This window comes from Pantherophis guttatus, chromosome 1 (assembly GCF_059756535.1).
Source record: "Pantherophis guttatus breed Tessera chromosome 1, ASM5975653v1, whole genome shotgun sequence".
Classification (NCBI taxonomy): domain Eukaryota; kingdom Metazoa; phylum Chordata; class Lepidosauria; order Squamata; family Colubridae; genus Pantherophis; species Pantherophis guttatus.
This window is the reverse complement of record NC_142063.1, coordinates 98,561,281-98,584,465: the sequence shown is the minus strand read 5'-3', so window position 1 is coordinate 98,584,465 and position 23,185 is coordinate 98,561,281. Positions and strand designations below refer to the sequence as shown.

General features: G+C 36.8%; 1 protein-coding gene and 1 non-coding gene across 6 annotated transcripts in view; one reads left to right on the top strand and one right to left on the bottom strand.

The window, feature by feature from the left end:
- DENND5A (DENN domain containing 5A) overlaps positions 1-22,082 on the bottom strand; it is a 77,122-nt gene extending 55,040 nt beyond the window's left edge. For 3 of the 5 annotated variants that reach the window (XM_034417053.3, XM_034417055.3, XM_034417057.3), the window contains exons 1-4: positions 21,557-22,082; positions 6,097-6,168; positions 5,465-5,574; positions 3,271-3,931 (exon numbers count right to left, since the gene is read on the bottom strand). In XM_034417053.3, the coding sequence (XP_034272944.1) occupies positions 3,271-3,931; positions 5,465-5,574; positions 6,097-6,168; positions 21,557-21,689 (976 nt within the window). In that variant the 5' untranslated portion in view covers positions 21,690-22,082. The remainder of the gene's footprint in view (positions 1-3,270; positions 3,932-5,464; positions 5,575-6,096; positions 6,169-21,556) is intronic. The other 2 variants (XM_034417054.3, XM_034417056.3) reach the window with 1 other exon arrangement.
- Positions 10,152-10,255, top strand: LOC117666199 (U6 spliceosomal RNA). The gene has a single exon (XR_004591675.2). It is a non-coding gene; the product is annotated as a U6 spliceosomal RNA (small nuclear RNA).
- Positions 22,083-23,185: the final 1,103 nt, after the last annotated feature.

Genomic DNA, 23,185 nt, shown 5'->3' with positions numbered 1-23,185 from the left:
TTGCCCATCTCACAAAAAGTGACCCTGGGTAGTGTACAACAGGGGTTCCCAAACCAGGCTGTGCAAGCGGTGGGCAAGAGAGGAGGTGTGGCGTAGTTCTACTTGCATGAGTGGCACGTGCTCCCACTTGTGTGCACAGCTCCATTTGCACAAGCAGCAGGTGCTCATGCTCGTGCACAAAATTCCATGGCTTTGCGTGTGCTGATATGTGCACCTGTCCCTCATATGGAACCATCCCCCCCTCCCCCGTCCGTCCACCAAACTGGAAAGGTTGGAGACTGCCAGTGTAGAACAATCAATTAAAATAATAAATACATGAAACAATCATTATTAGAAGTATAAAGCCGTCATCATTAAAAAATAAAATCACAAGGCACAGAAAAGAGTGAATCAACCACTGTGATGCAGCCAATAAAATATTTTACCCCGGAATCCCCAAGTCAGATGATAAAGCCAGTTCTTGAGGGACTTTCTGAACATCAGCATGCCACGATGGGCTTTAAAGGTCAAAACCAGAACCTTGAATTGAACTCAGAACTGAAGTGGCAATTAATTCTTCCCATTCTATCTCTAGGCCAATTCCAAAATTTTTACAACTACTGCTGGAATCAGACTAAATCAATTCACTGCAGGATAAATGCCTCTTCACTGTAGGTTATGGACCAAAGTCCAATATGCTAAATCCAGTGCAAGAGAAGTGTTTTTAATTTCCCAATCTAAGACCGGGAAACTGGGAGAGGGAGTCATCCAACGTCCATGCCTAAGTGAGAAGTAGAATTTGGGTTTCCTTACTCCAAGACCAGCATTTTAGCATCCTTCCTTCCTCCTTCTCTTCTCCATCATTCCTGCCATAATATGCCAAATTAACAGTTCAGCACAATAATTTTATAGAATACGTATGAGATGTAGATATGTTTCAAACATAGTACATACAAACAACAACTATTTTAAGTTTTACCAGCAAGTCTCTAAGCCCCATATAAGTTACAATCAATGTTACCCTAGTTAACTGAATCAAGGTCTACTGAATTAAACCTATTCTCTAGGTTCATACAACATACTAAACTGCAAACTAGACAATCACAGTTTTGTACTGTATGAGGCTAGCAACAGCATTTCCGATGTAGCATTCTCAACATATCACTTTTAAGAACATGTTTATTGATAATAATATGGAAATCATTAGACATAACTTTCTTCTGAAATGTTTTTTCAACTTCCCAGCCGAGCTATAGCCCTGGTACTCCCTGGGGATTTCCCAGGTGTTGCTACTGGCTGAGACTTTGATAAAGCAGTACAATACAACATTATAACAACAGCCAAATATTATCTGAAGACATTTGCACAGAAGTTAACAATTGTGCAATACTGGTATATATTTGGTTAAATACTTTTTCATTACAGAAACTAGCAAGATGAACACATTATTATGCAAATGTTTGCTTAGAAAATTAGTTTGCATGCTTTTAAATTATGACTATATTGGTTTGGTAGACTTTTCTGTTTTATTTTTTTCTGCTTCAGCATGAAGCAGGGCAAGGAATAAAGCCATATTTTGTATCTTTGAAACTTTATTGAATTATTTTAGATAATTCGAAATTTAGAAAACAGCCTTTTCCCTTTCAAAAGATTTTAAAACAAGTGAAGCATGATAAAATATACATATTCTAAGTAGCTGCTCAGAGTTAAGTTCAAGTCTTTATTCTGTGTTTGGTAAAAAAAGGCAAAAAATAAAATTACCATACTTTACACTTTCCCATTTGGGACCACTTATTTATTGAAAGCCAATAAAACAAAACTAAGAAATAGAAAACACACATACACAACTTTCAAACAACTTTGGAAAAGCTTCAGAATCTCATAATATCTAAGTATGCATATGGGACAAAAGAGTAACATTTTCATGAGGACTGGTGTCAAAATGAAGAACCCCTCCAAATATTTTTGCACATCCCACCTATTTATTTATTTATTGCATCTACCTAAAAGAAATACTCTCATTTACTCTTCTACTGAAATCTTTATTATAATACAAAAAAGAAGAGTACATTGTTAATGTATCATAATGATGAACCAGTTTGGTGTAGTGGTTAAGATGCTGGCCTAGAGAAACCAGGAGACTGAATTCTAAGCCTGCCTTAGACATGAAAGCCAGCTGAGTGACTTTAAGCTAGCTACTCTCTCTCTCTCTTAGCCACCTAGCTTGCACCAGGTAGGAGGATTACTATAGGTATGTTCGCTACTTGAATTATATATTGAAGAGATGAGATAAAAATATAATAATAATAACCACCAAATATCTGCAAAAATGCCATTTGCATACAGGCAAGAACTGGTGGGACTACCAAACAGACAAAGTGAACTAAATGAAGAAACTAAGGTAACCTAGGACCAGGGCCGGATTTAGATGAAAAGAGGCCCTAGGCTATTCCACTTATGAGGCCCTTTCACCTATAGTGAAAGTGTAATTTTAATTTTGCTAAAAATTTGAATGTAGGCCCCTCTTGATCTTGAGGCCCCCTCTTGATCTTGAGGCCCTAGGCTGAAGCCTAGTTAGCCTATAGGAAAATCCGGCCCTGCCTAGGACTTTAGAATTCCAACAGACAAGCACCTGTCACAAAGCACCCCAGACTTAACAATTATTGATAAGAAAAATTAAAAAGTCTGGATAGTGGACGCTGTAGTGCTCGGAGACAATGGAAGAGAAGACAGAACTGGAACAAATAAAAAAATACAACACCCCCACCCACCCCGTAAATAGAAGAATGTCTGTAGCATAAGAAAGCAAAGATAGTACCAATAGTAATAGGTACCTTGAGTGTAATCCCAAAACATCTGTAACACCACTTGAATACAATTGGCATTGACAAAATCATCATCAGTCAATTGCAAAAGGCAGCTTTACTTGGAACAGCTTACATCCTATGATAATACATTTAACACCATCAAACAATAACATCTGCCTATCCCAAGTCCTTGGGAAGAATTTAAAAGGTGAATAAAATTGCCAAATCCAGTCTAAACATCTGGCTGACTGTCTGATCAACAATAATCATCACCAGTCAATTACAAAATAGTTCACCTTCTGTGATGATACCTTTAATATCATCAAACAACATCTGCCTATCCTAGAGCTTTGGGAAGGACTTGACAGGCGGATAAAAATGTCAAATCCAGTCTAAACATCTGACTATACAATAACAATAATAATAATGTAGTTATTTTTATAAACTTTCCCATCATTTGCAATTTAAAAAAAGCTATACTCACGTTGTGAATAAAGCAGTATCTGAAATTCCAAAAGAGCACAGGTGAAGAGTTGAAGCATATTCTCCACTCCAAGTAACTCAAAAACATCTTTGACTGGAAAATCAAATAATGGCAATTCATTGGTGCTTGGCCTCTGGCAGATTATAGGTCCATAAACTCCTGAAAACTTTAGAGATCTTCCTGCTGGAGGGAGAGGAACTTCATATAGAATGTTGTAGATAAAGCTTTCCAACGGTAATGGTGGTGGCTGAGGTGAAGTTACAGCTTGATGGAGTTGTTCAAGCACTTTCCTACATGCCTTCATGAAAGACATTGGAGTGATCAGACAAATACACTTAGAGACATAGAGTGTGTCTCTACTAATGTCGTATGAGTTAAATCGCTGTAGTTTTGATACAGAGGTACCATTACAATCCTCTATAGTGCTAAGGTTATCTTTATCATTGGTGGATGGAGCATGAAGAATATCATATTCCGCATTGTGCATGAGATACAATGTCTGCATTGCGCTACAGATTTGTTTACTAGTAACTTCCTCATAAAATGTTAGAGAAAATCCAAATGTCCGTGATCCGTCTTCACGTGTAATGATGAATGAATGAAACTGAGGTTCTCTGGCATCAGCTTGTGTCTTGAAAGACAGACCCTTAGGCATACATAGCTAGGCAAGAGAGAAAGGAAAGTTGGAGAAAAGATTATATATCACTTACTTGAATACATTTTTCACTCTCAGTGCTAAAATTGATTTGTATCTTATGTTTCTTCCTATGGTTCATATTCATGGAATATCTCTCCTCATTCCCATTTGCAGTCTCCTGCCACCCCCCTCACAAATTTATTAGCCAAACCTTTCAAAATGCTGTGAGATATAGTGCAAGAGGAATAAAGATACTAAAGAAGTTATAAAAACCACACCCAATATAATTCAAATAAACAAAGGAGCAACTCAGATTCAAAACCATTAGATTTCACTTGGAGTAGGACTGTGCAATGCTCTAGATTCAATTCAGAAGAGGTGCTTTGGAACATACAAGGGCACAAATGCTGCACTGTATTAGGATTGTGTTTCATCAGTGAGAGGTGGCTGATTTAATGAGTTGTAGACAAATAGCGCATTCATATTCCCATGAACAACCTCTTTTGATCAAATCTACAGCCTTATATATTCCTTAAAATGTCAAACAGTGGAAATAAGATCTTGAATCCAAAATCATTCCAATTATTTTAAAAAATGTCTCCAAACCATCATTAAATAAAGAGAAATGAAAATGGACACTTGTTCCTCTTAAAACAGAGAGACAGATTTGTGGTCAACACATTTATTAGTACTATTTAATTTCCCACATATTAGAACAAGTGGATTTAACTGTATAGCTACTCTGAAAATTCTTATTCTGAATGTTATTCACATTAATCTTTATTTCATTTCACTTTATTTTATGGAAGACTGTTCATTCTTAAGTTGTTATTTAACAGATAATTATTTAATTTTATTAAAACGTCTTGAAAAACAGATGGGATTTAAATTTTAATTTAAAATTAAAAGAAATAACAATATCTTAAATACACCTACAGTAGAAATTTCTGGTCCTGTTCTAATTCTTGGACAACCCAAAGGGATGAAAAACAAATGCTGACAATCTATATGCAATCTAGAGGGTACATGTTCTGTATCTTAGTTGTAGTTTAAGTACTGCATAAGTGGATGAGGTAGGTATAGAAGGTAGTTTGAAGTTTATGTTCACCATCATATTGGACATCCTGTGCTATACTCTTGTCTTATTGCATATATATTTATGTGGGTGGAAGCAGAATCCAGAAAATGATACAGAGGTGCATACAATTCTGAAAAATGTAGTGAATGTTTAATAGATATATATATATGAGTATAGTGTATATTTGGAGGTCTGCGTCTTTTTTTCTTGAAACTCACTTCCCATCATGTGTAAATTCATCTCTATTATTTTTGGACTCTCCAATACAACATTAATTTAAACAACTTTCTGGTTGAAGGACCAGTTACAGTTCGATTTAGATTCTTGTGCTTCAGTATGACTTGCAGGTGAAAAAAAAACTAAGAGCTGAATTATACAACCAGATATGTCCTTGGGATGCACTTACAAAGAAAATTTAGTCTGTACCACACCACATTGATTCAAGAGAAAAAATGGGATGTAAAATAAAAATTACCAACCATTCCCACGGCATCCTGATCAAAAGGATTCCATTCTACATTTTCTGGATAACGAGCCAGAACTTTGGACTTGAATGTGCGTCTTAATGGAGTTTGCTCAAAATTTTCACCTGAAAAATTGAAAAAGAAGTGATCAATCACAGTATTTTCAAACTTTATTAATGTAGATGCTAGAAAGAACATAATTAGGAAGTAAAGAAATATTTGAATTTAGTCCTTTTAATAGAAGCAGGAAATGCAAAGTAGTGATTAGCAAGAAAGAGGAAGCAGAATGAAATTATAGTATTGATAGTGCCTTGCATATAATTATCTAGTTGGGCTTTTCCTTATATAAATGCAACATAAGCTACTTCATTTATTTTAAATATTTATTTGTGTTTTAAAACGAATTCCCACTTTAAAATTAGTTAGGAAAAGCACACGTAGATAAAAGATGCAAAACTTAAATAAAAAGTTTAAATATACATAGCATCAATTTTAATTTTATTTGGTTTTTATAAGGCTGGAATCCATCATCCGTTATAAAACAATTCTGTGAAGGAAAATCTAGAAGGCACAGATGGTCAAGGGACAGAAATATTAGAAAAGAAATATGAACCAGAGTTTTGATTATTTTTCCTCCTGGTTTTTACCTTCTGCTGAACTTGAAATGAAACGGCCACCACCATCTTGGGCTTTAGAGGCCTGTATATACTGGCATAATGCTATATAACAAATAAAAAGAACACTGTGTTATAATTTAATAGTGTCAATACTTAATATGTCTACAAATCTATTTCTTAAAAATTCTCGACAAATAATCACTATTTGCTAAGTCTAATTCCACTGCATTTTTTCTATCTATGCTGAATATGTTTAGACAAAGGAATATCTAAAAGAAATAATTAATAGAATTCACAGAATGCTGTGAGCTACTGTAATTTCTACATATTCTACAAAAGAATCAGCTGCATTCTTAACAGAAACACTCACTTTAAATATGGAGTAATAACTTTAGATCATTAACTATAAAATGCATTCTAGGTCAGGTGTGGGCAACCTGTTGCTCTTTCTGCTGAGTTTCATCTCCCTGCAGTCATGGCTAGCATGTGATATTGGGAGCCTATAGCTCATTGACATTTACAGTAAAGGCCGATAGTAGACACCCTTCTTCTAGGATAACTCATAAATAAAAACTCATTCGTTCCCCCAGCTATAATTAATTGGTTACTAAGATTACTAAAGAAATATTCCTTTGGAATGTATGGTTTTGTGCAATCAATGTAATTTCATACATAATGGGGAAAGGAAAGCTATATGTGTGTGTGCCTTCTAGTAAATGTTGACTCCTGGCGATGGCCTGTACAATCCCTGCAGTTTTTATAGAGAGCCAGTTTGATGTTGTGGTTAAGATACCAAATTAGAAACCAGGAGACTGTGAATTCTAGTCCAACATTAGGCCCAAAGTCAGCTAGGTGACTTTGGGCCAATCACTCATTCTCTCAGCCCTAGAAGTAGGCAATAGCAAATAACTTCTGAAAAACTTTGACATTTAAAGGCCACAAGTAGACCAACCTTGATCTAGGTTAACTGTCCAAATAAATACCCATATAGCTATTATTAACAGAATTAAGAATTAATTAATTCTCTAGAATTCAGAATGCACCCATCTCTTCTTTTCAACACTGTTGTAACTGCTCGTTTGCCTTCTTCTGGATTAACCTGAACCAAATCATTATTTCTTTTGCAACTATAAAAGCAAGTAATTAGTATTTTAAAAGGCATATAAATAAGTACTAATAGCAAAGAGGAAGAGTAACAGGTCCAGGAATCCCTCAAACTGACAGAAGGAACACCCTACTAGGAATATGGATTTCAAAAGATAACACAAATCTGACTTCCAAAGAATTCTACTATGTCAAAATTCAAATACTGCACAAAATTCAAATGACACATTATAAATAATATCACATGTTTTTCCAGGTTATATTCTCTAAGAATGCTTTATTGGTAAAACAGCTCCTCATTATATAGAGAAGCTATACTGCCTTGGCAAATTTCACATTACAGTAAAGAAAAACAGTACAGTAGTCCACTGAAGAAATTTAAGCCAGAAACATACTACAGAGAATTTAATAAAGCCAATATTTTTACAGCAGTATTTGTCACACTTTATTTCCTAGGAATTAAATCTTAAAAGGAGGGGATTTTTAACTCCAAAAATAAATGTTGTCACCTTCACGAATTGAATAGGCAATGAGTATGCCAAGTATGACAGCTGTTAAAACAATAGAGGAGAAATACATGAAGCATGCTTCAAACAAGCTTAAAGCTTTTATCACCATCTGCAAAGTGGGATTGTGGGGGAACCATTTATTGTCCAATGCATTCTGATTAAAGGGCAAGCAATGCTGATTTTGGAACAGTCGCTGTTAGAGTCTTTAATTAATTAAAAATGATTCCAGTTTCAGCTTATATCCTTATTCAAACTGCTTAAAAAAGCTTATACTATTTATACAAAAATGTTCAATTATCATAGCATAGGAACACACAACTTCACAAACATAAAACTGATTATGAAAAATGAAACTCTTTGACATTAAATGAGATAACTTTGTATACATGAAACAGTGCCTGAAAGAAGAATGAAATGGGTTTATATATACTTATATTTATAACACTCAAATACTTTGGCCACCTAATGAGAAGGAAGGATTAACTGGAGAAGAGCCTAATGCTGGGAAAGATTGAGGGCAAAAGAAGAACGGGGCGACAAAGAATGAGATGGCTGGATGGAGTCACTGAAGCAGTAAGCGGACTCCAGAGGATGGTAGAGGACAGGAAGGCCTGGAGGAATGTTGTCCATGGGGTCGCGATGGGTCAGACACAACTTCACAACTAACAACAACAACGAATATTTATAACATATAAATTTCAAGGAAAAAAATAAGTCCAATTGCCTTTTGAAAAAGCACTTTTGGGACAACCATGACCTGGATGACTAATTTGTATTAGCCAATGATGTAGTTCAAAGTATGCAGTATTTAAAACATGAAATGATAGCACTTTATCACTAATATCTAAAATTATAATTCAATATTTTAAAAAGCAAAAACTGAACAGCTTCCCAAATGCACTAAAGCTTTAATTGACTTGTATATATAAAAGGAAAGAGAAAGTCATTGTGTGGTTTGTTGCAAAGTACAATGTTTGAACCAAGTGAGAGCTAGAGAGTATAGAGTGTTTTAAAAGGTATGTCAGGTGTTTGCCAGCTGCCTAATCTGAAAGGGATTAGGTTCCAAAAACAAATCCCCCTCTCTTTGGCTAGCTTTATTAAGATGAAAGGAGTGCTGTAGTGATACAAAAATTCCAGCAACTGGATTTTTCTTAATTATCACTTTATATTTAAGTCCAGTATACATTGGGGCAGAGACTTCCTCACTCTTTTCCTCCCAGCCTTCCTCCTTTTTCTTACAGTCTGTTCTTTTCACTATACAAGATAAACCTTCAAACTGTGAATTATTTATGCAACTGCTCCTTCACAGTCTGAGAACCAGTTACAGGTGTTCAGAATAATATTTTTGTTCACATTTTAGTGCATGTATTCTTTTATGCAAACAATAATAATGTGAACGTTACAAGAAAGATTAAATATAAATTCAGTGTTAGTCCATTAATAATTATTTGTTAAATTTATTTCAATATTTATAATACTTGTAGACTATATAACTGACACTGATAAAACTAGCAGGAATAGCCATTATAGAGATTCAATGTGTCTTTTTATTGAAATGGTATCCCGACTTTTGTAAAAGAAAATATGGAAGAACACATAGATCTTAACAAATCTGAGAGAATGAACATACATTTTTGATCAAGAAGTAACTTTGGTGAACATTATTTTATTGCATAACTAATTATTATTATAGTTGGTCACAAAATCACCCAGATATTTATTGGCATATTTATTCACCTATTATGTTCTTCCCAAGAATCTAGGCTAGGCAGATGTTGTTTGATGGTGTCAAAGGTATAGATTTATCCTGCCTCTTTAGATATACAAGTAGATCTTGATTTACACTTGGTCATTTAAAAACCACTCAAAGTTACAACAACCTCAGAAAAGGAACTAAACAGCCCATAAAGCAATTCCAGCCATCGTAAAACATCTGCTCTCCTCTCCCCCCTCCCCCTCGCAATCACATAGTTGCAATCTGAGTGCTTGGCAAACTGTTTGCATGTAGACCTGTGGCCAAGTGCTCCACAATCATGTGATCGCTATTTGTAATCTCCTCTGCCAGCTTTCCCAGATAGTCAATGGGGAAGCCAGTAGGGAATGTTGCAAACTGCTGCTGCCTGTTGAAATGACTCCCTCTCATCTCTGGGGGCTGGCTGAAAGAGCTGTCTACTGAGCAGAGCTGAACTCTGGCAGGATGGAGAAAATGGAGCTCCATTCCTGAGCCTACCGGAGCAGTTCACTTCCGCACATGGAGAGGAATAAAAATCCTTCTTTTCCTCTGGGAAAAAAGAGGTCAGGCACAGGAACACTATTAGAGAACTTTGAATGAAGACTGATGAGCAATATTGAATAATTCTATACCATTTCTCAATCTGAGTTAACTTTTTGTGCTTACCAGTTTTATTAGTAAACTACCCTGAGCTTGCAGCCTCCCCTAGTATAGGCGGCCAATAAAATATATTTCTAGCGGTGCTCGCTTCGGCAGCACATATACTAAAATTGGAACGATACAGAGATTAGCATGGCCCCTGCGCAAGGATGACACGCAAATTCGTGAAGCGTTCCATATTTTTACAAACAGCGCAAATAATAATTAATGGTAGTTTAACAGATACTTTTAATATAGAAAAAGGAACAAGACAAGGATGTCCCTTGTCTCCATTATTGTTTATTTTGACCTTGGAATTTTTGTTGAGTAAAATACATGGGTCAGATAAAATAAAGGGAATTAAAATTAGGCAGTATGATTACAGATTACGAGCATTTGCAGATGACTTGGTTGTTACTTTAACCCAACCATTACAGTCGGTTGTAGGTTTAATGGATATAATTAATCAATATGGACAAGTATCTGGACTTAAAATAAATGCAGGGAAAACAAAGATAATAACTAAAAACATGACTACAAATCAAAAAGAAGAATTAGAAAGACTAACAGGATTTGAAATAGTAAAAAAAGTTAAGTATTTAGGGGTTTATATTACGACATCAAATGCGAAATTATTTAAGCATAATTATGATCCGTTGTGGCAAAAAATACAGAGAGAGATTGGAAAAAATTACAATTATCTTTGTTGGGAAGAATAGCAGCAGTAAAAATGAATGTTTTGCCTAAGTTTTTATTTCTTTTTCAAATGATACCAATACTTAAAAAAGATGAAAATTTGAAGATATGGCAGAAGGGTATTAATAATTTTGTCTGGGCAGGAAAGAGACCGAGAATAAAGCAAAAAATAATGCAGGATATACGTGAAAGAGGAGGTCTCAAAATGCCCAATTTAAGATTATATTATGAGGCAGCTGCCCTATCAGCAATTAGTGACTGGATGAATTCAACAGAAGAAAGAATATTGAATATTGAGGGATATGATTTGGTTTACGGTTGGCATGCTTATTTATTATATGACAAGAAAGTGGATAAGACTTTTAAAAGTCACATATTAAGGAATGCTTTATTGCGTGTCTGGAAAAAGTATCAGTATAAATAAAACGATAAGTTACCAATGTGGGCAATACCCAGACACGCGATAGAGAATATAAGTGTAGAGCAAAAACAAGATGTGACTACTTATAAAGAGCTTCTTAATAAGGAAAGAGGTATACTACAACTAAAATCTTTGAATCAATTAAGAGAAGAAAAGATAATTCAAACATGGTTTCAGTATGGACAGCTGCAAGCTAGATGGAGAGAAGTTCAGAAAACTGGTATCATGCAGAATGAGGAGAACTTGGTAAAACAAATTAGAGACCAAAGTCAAATGCATATAAAAAGGTTGTATAATGCATTGGTAGAAATAGATTCAGAAACGGAGCTAGTTAAGGACTGTATGATAAAATGGGCATAAAATATTGAAGAACCAATAATGGTGGAAATGTGGGAAAAAATATGGGTTAGAAATGTAAAGTTTACGCAAACCCAAAATTTAAGAGAGAACTTTTATAAACTGTTTTATAGATGGCATCTAGATCCTAAAAAGCTAGCCTGTATGTATCCAAGTTTGCAACCTAGGTGTTGGAGATGCGAATGTGATGAAGCCACGTATTATCATATATGGTGGACATGTAAAAAAATTAAGGCATTTTGGATAAAAATATGGTGGATTATTCAAAATATTCTCAAGAAGAAGATAAAATTTACTCCACAGTTCTTTTTGTTGGGTATAATTACAGATGTACTGTTATAGAGACCAAATTGATTTTAAATTTAATAACAGCAGCCAGACTTTTGGTGGCGCAGTATTGGAAGAAGGAAGACTTACCTACTATTGAAGAATGGACATTAAAAGTAGTGAATTTAGCAGAGATGGCAAAAATTTCAGCATACTTGAAGGACCATCCAAATGAAAAATATATATCGGGATGGAGAAGATGGATTGACTATATTCAAAACAAATATCGGACTAAAAAGTTTCAAATAGCTTATGAATGAAAAAAAAAAGAAAAACAATTATTTTTTCTTTTTGAATTATGTTTTGTTAGTTGGAAGGGGAGTTAAAGAGCAAGAGGGAGTTTGGAGTCTATAGAAAGTTAGCATATTTTAGTTTATGTTTGTTAAATGCTATACCCTGTATTTGCTCTGGGAAGTCCAGGGTGGGGGGTGGGAGAGGAGGGTTGGGGGGAGAGGGCGAAGGAGGGATGGGGGGGGTGGAGGAGGGATGGGGGGGAGGAGGGATGGGAAAAATTGTTGTAATATTTGATAAAAAATTTTAATAAAAAAAAACATATTTCTAGCTGTAATTAGAATATGTGGGGAGGGATTGAGAAAAAAAAAAAGATCAGTTGCAAAATTAAATCAACAATATACATAGGAATAAAAACAAATTTGTGAAAGTTTCTTAGAAAATTAAAGGAATCATATGTAATTCTTAAAAATCTTGATCTCCCTTTGGGATTATAAATACAATCATGCACAGAATCATTGTGTCATGTCAGCCATAAACAAGACTCTCATACTGTACTGCAGCTCCAAAACAGCTTTAACTGAGCACAGCTGTTCTTACATCAGCTACACCATTCTTCCCTGATGTATCAGCTACCATATCACGTCTGTCTCAGTTACTTGTAAAACAAAAGAGCTCATTGGTGTTCAGAACATAGTATACAACACAACGTTCTTCATGGAGAGAGAGAGAAAATAAACGATCTACAACAAACGCATTTTAAAATGTCATTACGATTCTAATCTCATTTTCTTGCAATGCTACCAAAATAAAAGGCAAAAACCACCCCGTAATCTTTAATATTACAGAAACAAATTTTAACTCTTACACAAAACACTCCTACCAGTAATGTACCTTAAAAACAGTGGAAAAACTGACTCGGTAGAGAAATTTATAATATGTGAACTTTTATTAAGTTCTGATAAGGTACTTAACAGAATTTTATCAGGAGTTCTGCTGAGTTATTAGCTAAATTGCCCATTACTGATTTTGGGAGGAATGACTCATAGCTCATTACAGGAAAATACTGTCTATTCCACCAAAGGCAAACTACAATGTGAGAAATGCATGTTCAAATGTTTATGCTCAGAAATACTTCTAAACTGAAGTTTAGAAATACTTCTAAACTTCATGTTTTATAGGGATATGCAATGGTTAAGTTCTTTTAAAATTTAGAAAATCCATTTTTGCTGGAAGCAATCTGTGCTACTATCTTTAAATTGATGAACTGTAAATTATGAATAGAGGTTTCTGATCCTGAATCCTGTTTTTCACTAAAAAATGCAGCTTTCAGCATGTAGCATTAAGAACATATATAACAGCAAAGTAGGAAAAAAACCCAATAAATATAGAGATATAAATATAGAGATATATAAAAAAGAAAAAAGGGAAACTAAAGTGATTTATTCAACAAAAAGAAATATTTTTTATAGCAATAGAAACAAATCAAAGGGAAGAAGGCAGCCATATTACTGTTATGGTAACACCAGTACTTCTGTTCAGTTACAAATTGTTGCCTATAATCACAGCCCAGAGGTTTGATCTTCCAGAGGTGAGTCTCTATCAGATACAGTAAATGAGAGAGAACAGATGAGAAGCTGTAAAACATGGGTCCTCAAACTACGGCCTGCAGGCCGCATGTGGCCCGCCGAAGCTATTAATCCGGCCAGCACAGGACCACGAGGCTGACCTGCCCACATCACCCTGCCCACCCTTCAGCTGAGCACAGGACTTACCTTCACGAGCCCTGCAGACTGGAACTGAAAGGTAAGGCCAACAATTTTTATCTGCAGAATGCTGCTGGAGGTGGGGCAAGTGAAAAATGGGGGGGACAGACGCCCCAGGAGGCAAAAAAAGGGGCAAAAATGGCCCATTTTTGGCCAGAAAATGGGCCGTTTTTGCCTGTTTTTTGCCTGCAGAATGTTGCTGAAGGTGAGGGAAGTGAAAAATAGCCCCAGGAGGCCAAAAAACGGGTGAAAACTGCCCATTTTCTGGCCAAAAATGGGCCATTTTCGCCCCTTTTTTAATAAATTTATGTTGCTAAGTGAGACATTTGTTAAGTGAGTTTTGCCCCATTTTATGACTTTTCTTACCACAGTTAAGTCAATCAATGCAGTTGTTAAATTGGTAACCCAGTTGCTAAGTGAATCTGGTTTCTCCATTGACTTTGCTTGTCAGAAGGTTGTAAAAGGTGATCACATGACCCAGGACACAGCAAGTGTCATAAATATGAACCAGTCACAGAAGTTGGAATTAAATTCTTTTTAAATTATTGATTGATTGATCTCCAACCACAATTTTCATGTGTATTTCCCACATGAAAATAATAATATTAATAGTCATCATAGATGTCACCCAACTTGAAAAAAACACTGGACAAACAGAAGGTACAATGTTATTATTTTATTTTGGAAGCATAAAAATTGATATATTCATATTTAGAATTACAATCCTATGTCTTTGATTAATGTAGATCCAACATGTTAGTAGCTAAAATCTATAGATTGTTCTTCTGCTTATTGTGCATTCAGCTCAGGAGTCAACAGGCTTCTAATAATATCAGATGTTTACATGATATCACTGATGTAATTCAGATTAGGTAGCATCCAGTAATGACATGTCTTTAGTTTGCAACAAAATGTGAACATTTCTTAAGAGTTTTCCGAAGTACCTCTTGACCTATTTCAGACTTCCCCAAACTTCTTTTTGCTCTGGATCAAAATTTATCTTGAATTCCTAAATTGTATGTGATTACTAATGATGACATTAGGACTACATTAACAGTTTAAGGATATAAAATATTCCCCTGACCTTTATTTTTCACTAAATCACAGGGATTAATGACAGTAAGTATACGATAAAAAAAAATGGTCTAGTTAAAGTACTGGGCTAGGGATAAGAAGGAAACCTATGTTCTTGTCTTCTCTTAAACTTGGAAGTGAGTTGTGCAACGCTGAACCAGTCACTTTCAGCTCAAACTTCCAAAGAAGGCTGGGAAAACATGAGAGAAAACTGAGATATATGTATGTCACATTTTGCCTCAGAACAAAAGCCAGGATATAATATCTAACAAACCAATGAATAAAAACAGTTTAAAACAACTGCCATCTAGGAAGGCACAGTATTCTATTACAACTTTGCAGCAACAAATCTCTTTTATCATTGTTAGTGATCCCAGCAATAAATTACAATGTTCCCACAGTCAAATTTAGTTATTCTGAGAACATTAAATTATGCTTAACCCAAAACTGCCCTACTATGTATCAGTCAGATTACTGTTTATATTTAGGAGCCATTTTGCTTTATTTAGAACACTATTTCCCCCTCCTCCTTATCCTCCTTTTTCCACTGAAATGCCAATTTTTTACTTCAACAATTGCCACTTAAAAGATAAACTGTTTGAGTAGCACAGAGAACTTTATATAGTTAAAAATACAATCCGCGAAGGAAAAGCTACACAATGCCCACTCACTCCAGTATGATATATCTCATGAAGCTTAAGTGTGTACTGAACAAAGCACGGATTTTGGAACAAATTTGAGCAGGAATCCATATAACTCTTAAATCTAAGAACAAAGCAAATTGTTTTAATATTTACTACACATAAATATACTTTACAAAAAGCATAAACACAAGGAAATATGCTCTGCTTGTTTTCATTTTTCCCCTCCTACTTCATACTAAGACAAAATTTGCTTTGCATAGTTGTGATTTAGCATCTTACATAGACCTAACTAACTGTGGCTAATTTCAGAATCATGAATCAAGAAATCATGGAATGCTAGTAATCGTTGAGTTATGACTACTCACTCAGTGACTGTTTAAAATCCAAGAGGATTTAAGGGGGGAGGGGGGCATTATGTGATTGTGATCTGGGTGCTCAGATATCCAGCTCATGATTACAACATTATAGCAAGCCTGGTCACATGATCATTATTTGTAACATTATCTGCCAGCTTCCCACAAGTAAGGTCAATGGGGAAACCAGCAGGGAAGGTTGCAAGCTCTCCTATAAACTGACCCTGCTGGTTTTTCTCCCAGGGAGCTCCATTATGGAGCATGAGATCTCGAGGATCTCATATTTTATTGTACCCCTACATCCCTGGCTTATCTGCCGTGGTGCTGTGGTTAGACTCACCATGGTGGTGCAGTAGTTAGAATGCAGTATTGCAGGCTAACTCTGCCCACAGCCAGGAGCTCAATCCTGGCCAGCTCAAAATTTACTCAGCCTTCCATCCTTCTGAGGTTGATAAAATGAGGAGCCAGATTGTTGGGAGCAATATGCCGACTCTGTATAACACTTAGAGAGGGCTATAAAGTACTATGAAGTGGTATATAAATCTAAAGTGCTATTGCTATCTGCACTCTGTACAGGCCCCTGCCACCTAGCCTGCTCTCAGAACTCACTGCACGTGACATCATCTCACATCACCTGCAGACTCTTTATCCTTTATAAAATAAATATCTTTATTTATCCTTCTGTTATCTTTACTCCTCCTCTTATTGGTATTATTATTATGATGATTATCATCATTCTATTACTTTGCATGTACACTTAAAGCTTCTGCACCATGAACAAATTCCCTGTGTATCTAATCACCCTTGGCCAAATAAAGTATTCAATTCAATTCCCCTCCCACTCTAAAGCACCTATGTGCACCAGCCCTTCCCCTCCCCCCGCAACACCTAAACACACCTGTGCACTCTTTGCTTAGGACTCCCGCCTCTTCCTGCTTACTGAACTACATATTTCTGGAGTTATGGTGGTAAAATGTGATGTCACACTTTGTGGCCGCATTGCTTAATAATGTAAACTAGTATTCTAATTGCTGTCTAACCCAAGAACTACCTTTATGTACAAACAGTCTACCTCACTGTATAAGTACATGACATTCTTACTATGCCCTACAATGCACTGAGAATATTCACTCATGGTTGAGTCAACAGAAGATTTCTAAACATGAAATTCAGAAGGAAATTAAAAGCAGAAGTTGTAGAAATACTCACTTTGTTTGATAATGTTTACTACAAAAACGCTTGGGTAATAAAACAAGGATTTTTACATTTAAGATTAATTTGCAAGGAAACATTTATTATCTCACCCTAGTAATGATATTTAAATTTGAGGATAAAGGTGTCTAGGATAATAGTTATCTATGATAGGTTACAAAAAGTTTACGCCTTAATAATTTTCACAAAGATATCCCTGGATAAAATAAAACAGGTTAAAGTAATTAATCAGATTTTCTAGGTACTATCTTATTTTATATTTTCATTAAGCCCTAATCAGATAGTGCTAACAGTACACACATGCAATTTTAAATGCCTATTCAGTGGTAAATTGTCAATGGTAAATGCAAGAGGAAAGAAACACAAAATATACTGAATAACAATCAGTACTCCAGTCTAAGTAAATGTGCAAAACCAAAATATGTTACTGCACCCCTTTATTTCCACTTACTGAAATATGAACAAAATGCAATATTTACAAGTGGTATAAAACTAGTCTTTGCTTTAAGACCTAATAAAAACAAATATTTTAAGACAAGACAGCAATGCATTAGACCACAGGGTTCCCATAATACATTTTCTTCTCAATATTTTTGTACGTACACTCTACATATAGAAACAAAAACAGGCTAATTCAAACTTAGGCTAATTATTAGGTGAGCCACTCTCTAGAAAGGTCTATTTATGAGAACTGAAGGGTGCAAGGTAATGTATTCATAAAGATTTCAAAGGAATTGGGGCAAATGTTATATAATATCTCTTGAAAATCTATGGCTTCATTACATCTCCATATAAGATCATGTACTGTAAGGATACAATGATTTGCAAAGCAATTATATGGAACACAAAAACATGAAATGTATGATAAATTTTAATATAAATAGTAAATTATGTTACATAAGCAATGACTGATTATTTTCATATTATGTGGGCCCTTTCTCACCCTCCATGGATTCCAATTAATATCTGAATCAGAGATTGTACTAGCTTCAACTCACAGAACTACAGTATCTATAGCAGGGGTTCCCAACCAGGGGCGTGAGATGATATTCCGGGGGTGAAAAAACTTGGGTTTAGAAGTTTCAAAATTATAGTGTATATGCATAATTATATGCATGTAATTATTTACTTTTGTAAGGGGTGCGAGAATATATCAGAAGCGTTCTAGGGGTGCGGGATTGAGAACTCCTGATCTATAGTATAATGCTGCATATGGTTTGAGATCCAATGGGACCTTACTGCACACATTCAATTAATTCAGTATACTCACAATCAAAAGTTTAAAGAGTGTATTGAAGCAAGAAATTTGGATCCCCATTTTTAATATAATAAGTGATTCTGCTTGGCATGCACACTGATGTCTTTACAGTTTGTGATTTTTGTTCTCCTAGACACTTTAAACATTTTAAAGGATATATTATATAATTACATATAATCTTTGAAAGCGCAAGAAGAACAGAACACCTGACTTTCATGTTTATAAAGATGATTTTTATCAAAATAATTTGAAAATAATTCTATTACTGCATAAACCTGACAGATAAAAAATACATATCATTTTAATAAGAGAGAAGCAAAATTTAAAATATTGCTAACAGTAAATGAAAAAAATATCCTTTATGTTAGATAAGAATACTTTAGAATAAGAAATTAACATAAAGGAATTAACAGTGTTATTCCATATAATATTCCAGAAATTACAGTAATTTAAGTTCTTCATAAGTATGAACAAAGAATGAAGGCAGATTGTTATTTATTTGACAAGTTCTGGGTGATTTGAAGCACATTAGCAAGGATATTCAACTTCAGATAGCTTCAGATTTCATCAATAATGAAATGCTTCCAGAATCTATACAGTACTGTATGCTGCTGATAAAAATAAGAGTGTTAAAACCAGGAATGTGTGATTATGTTCAGGGTTGTCAACTCCACTCAGTTTTATAAACAGTAAATACTTACTTAAACTGTTTTTGAAATAAACTATGTGGTTTAGGATTCTTTACATTTGTTTACATATTTAACAATGTTCATAACCCATACCAATCCTAAAAAAACCTGTGTGACTATCAGCAATCAGCGCTTTAAATTGGGTCCAAAAACCTGCTGATACATTTTTTAACTGTAACTTTATTAAAGGCTTTATTATTCTATGTGGCATGTTCTTTTAGCTATTAAATTTTGTACCAGTAGTAGATTCCATGTTTTCTACAATGGCAACCAGTGGTGGGTTGCTACTGGTAGTAACGGCAGCAGGAGGCTCCGCCCACCCACTCAGACATCATCACGGACGATCTGCACATGTGCAGAAGCGCGAGCGAAGTGCAAGCGCTCCTGTTGCGAACTGGTAGCGAAGGTAAGTGGAACCCACCCCTGATGGCAACCCCATGTAGAACAATATTTAATCAGAAAAAGTGGTATTGTGATCAAAGCATCCTAATCCAGATAGGGTGGTAAATGACATACTACCTCAAACTGGAGAAATGTTGACTATATGGTTGTGCTCTTAAAGTGCCATATCATGGTTTGCTTAATTAAATAGTGTATTAAATAATAACTGTTTATACCACATTTTAGTTTTATGCTGCTTGAATGGATCTTGGGATTGTAAAAAGTAAATGATTTTAGAAGCCTATCATTTTAATAAAGAACAGATTACTAAAGGCAGTACCAAAGCTTATTATATATAAAGTTGATTGCATTATAATGAAAAGTTATATTCCCAATCCTGTATATATATTTAACTTTAAACAATGTAATATGATTATACAAATTAAATCCTGGAAGTACTTCACACATAACAATGAAATGAAATTAAAATATATTTGCAGTATTTCTTATGCTAGCTTAGAAAATATTATGGTTATATACTGAATCCATTTCCTAACTACATAGTGTTACTCTCTCAACAGGGACATTAGTTTATCCAGCCATTCATGAACATGGGCAGAAGATAGAAAAGAATTTAAAATATTGGCAGCTGCCCTAAAAGCCATAATAGTTTTGCGATACTTCTGTAACTTCTACTTCTTCTATCTCTTCTGCTTGCAACTTAATAATTTCTTTTTAAAAATTGTGTCAAGTTGATATGTTTAATTATAACACCACTCTTCACAGAAATGGGCGTTAGTCAAAAATACACAAATCAAAGACTGTTCATCTGAAAATAGAACAGGATTTGAAAACAGGAAAAACCAAGAAAAGCGTTTCCTGTATCTTATGTAGTAACTGCCACAATCTTAAAAAGCAGCCTCTGCCCTCCAAAGTACCAACTGAAGCAATTAGGGAGTTCGGATAGCTCAAGGAGAGGAAGAAGAGTGGGAAAAAAATAAGCTCCTGTTGTGGCCAAAACAAAGCAGTGGCTGTTTTCAGCATCATCCCCGAGAGCACCCTTCTCTTTCTGAACCACGCAGGGAAAGCCCCCGTACTCCCCCTCCATCTGTCACTGTCCTCTTAGGCAGCCCGAGGGAGGGTGGATCGCTGCTTAAAAGAAGTTCGAGCTCTGTTATGCTAAACTGGACCGCCCTTGGTGGGGTCACAAGCCACTTGTGAAGCTTTTCCTGTTCGTGTGGCTGTCAAAAGCGACAGTGTGTGCGCGCCTTTCTCTCTCTCTCTCTCTCTGTTTCTTGCTGTGTGTGTTGTGTTTCTCTCTCTCGCCCGCGCTCTCTCTCTCTGTGTTTCTCTCCTCTATGTGTGTTTCTCCTCTCTCTCTTTCTCTCTCTCCCTCCCCCGTGTTTCTCCTCTCCCTCTCCCTCTTTCTCTCTGTGTGTTTTTCCACTCTCTCTCTTTCTCTCTCTCTCCCTCCCCCGTGTTTCTCCTCTCCCTCTCCCTCTTTCTCTCTGTGTGTTTTTCCACTCTCTCTCTTTCTCTTCCTCTCTCCCCCCTCCGTGTTTCTCCTTCCCTCTTTCTCTCTGTGTGTTTTTCCACTCTCTCTCTTTCTCTCCCTCCCTCCCCCCCGTGTGTTTCTCCTCTCCCCCCTCTTTCTCTCTGTGTGTGTTTTTCTTGTGTGTGTTTCTCCACTCACTCTCCCTCTTTCTGTGTGTGTCTGTGTTTCTCCACTCTTTTTCTCTCTCCCTCCCTCCCTCCCTCCCGTGTTTCTCCTCTCTCCCCTTCTCTCTCTCTCTCTCTCTCTCTGTGTTTCTCCACTCTCTCTTTCTCTCCCCCCTCCCCCCTCTGCGTGCTTCTCCTCTCTCTCTCGCTGTGTGCGTGTATGTGTGTGTATATCCGCGTATGAGAGAAAGGGATGTGCGGGGGAGAAAATGCGCGTTATCTGCCCGGGCCCTAAGACGGGCAAAGCACCATCTACAGTAGTCCCCGCTCCTCCCTTCCTCCAGGGCATCCAAACGACGCCATGCATCCGGCGGCAGCAAATCCCCGGGTCCGTCCAAGCTGCTGCGTTTCTAGCGCCTGCGGGGCTGAGTAACTCACCGGAGAGCTCGTCCGGTTCCAGGCCAGTCTCGGTGTCCAACCCACAGATCACGAAGTAGTCGGCGAACCGGCCGGGAGCAGACGGAGAGGAGCTGCCGCCGCCCCCGTCGCTTCCTCCCCCTCCTCCGCTCATGCTGGAGAAGCCCCGGCGAGGCGGGACGGCTCAAGTCGTCCGGCCGGGAAAGAAGAGATTAAGGGACGCCGCCGCCGTGGCGCTCGCTCCGTCGGCTGTGCCTGCTTCAACGGCTCTCGCTTCTGCCGCCGGCGCCGCTGCCTCCATGACGGAGCGGCCAGGGCCGCGCGCCGGGCTCGGAAACAGGCCCGACAGACCAGCGGACAAACACGCATAACAGGACGCTCCCTCGCCGCCGCCGCCGCCCCCCTCCCTCCCGCTCGCCCCCCTCCCTGCCCAGATGTTTCGAGGAGGGGGGGTTAGGAATGGAAGCAAGAACCGCAATGCTGCACATGTGCAGTGAGCAAAAAGGATGACGTGATCCTTTGCGGGTGGATGTCTGAGGGGTGGAGCGATGTGAGAGGAGATCAAGGCCGCTCCTCTGTCGGTTCTTTCTTCGGTACCCAGAGGGTAGCTTTCCCGTCAGGAGGTGTTTCCATCTTTCTTCTGTGGAAGCGTTCACTGATTACTATTTCTTTGGGCCCTGCTATTTCCTCGTCTTTTCGGTTCCCCCCCACTGCTTTTTTCCTTTATTGGAAGGACAGCCCCCCCCCCCTTTATACTGTAATTGCATCGCTCCATTTCCCCCCCACCCCCTTTTAACTTTCCTTCCAAATACAGGATGAGTTCCACCCAGAGTTTGATTAACTCTATTTATGGCAACCTCTCCGTGAGACAGGCACACCCCCAGTTCTCTAGAGGATGACAGCTTCATCTTGAGGGCACTGTTCTACTTAAAATGATCCTGCATGGACCCATCTCCTTGCCGCTTCTTACCACCTTCCTAGTTCCCACTTTAAATCATTGTCAAATTGTTATTATTGTCAGTCATTGCCCAAAGAGCTGGGAAGGTATGAGATCCTTTGCAAGAAGAGGAATAGTGAGGAGCACGGAATCCAAGAAATTCTACTGGCTAGCTTTGTATGTATGGGCTTGAAAGTGATAACATGCATACATTTATGATTCAAGAGTTGTCTCTCACTATGCCCTGAACCACTGTCTTTTAATCCTAAAAATGGAAGTGTTTTTTTTTTTTAATATGAATCCTCAGGGTCCATAACAAATAAATTGTTTTTTTGCAGATTTGTTACCAGTACTGCTTCTGAGTTTTGTTTCCTATATTTTAAAGAGCATCTCCCTTTTCCTTTAAACGTTTTAAAAGACAAAAAATATTTAAAAGACAAATATATTTGTTCCACAGCCCTCTTATAGGGAGATAATTGTGCTTTTTATTCCATTTTCTATCTTAACTCTATTGTGTTTTCACTCCATTCTTTGCCATGTTTTCCAAATAACCTGAAATTTGCAGACTGTTTGTTTGTCTGTCTTTTATTCTTTCAGCTCTGTGATTTAGATATTTAGAATAAAATATCACCCATTGAGAGAAACATATTACTAAATTATATATTATATGCTAAATTGTACTCATAACCAAACAATAATCTCATTTTACTCTG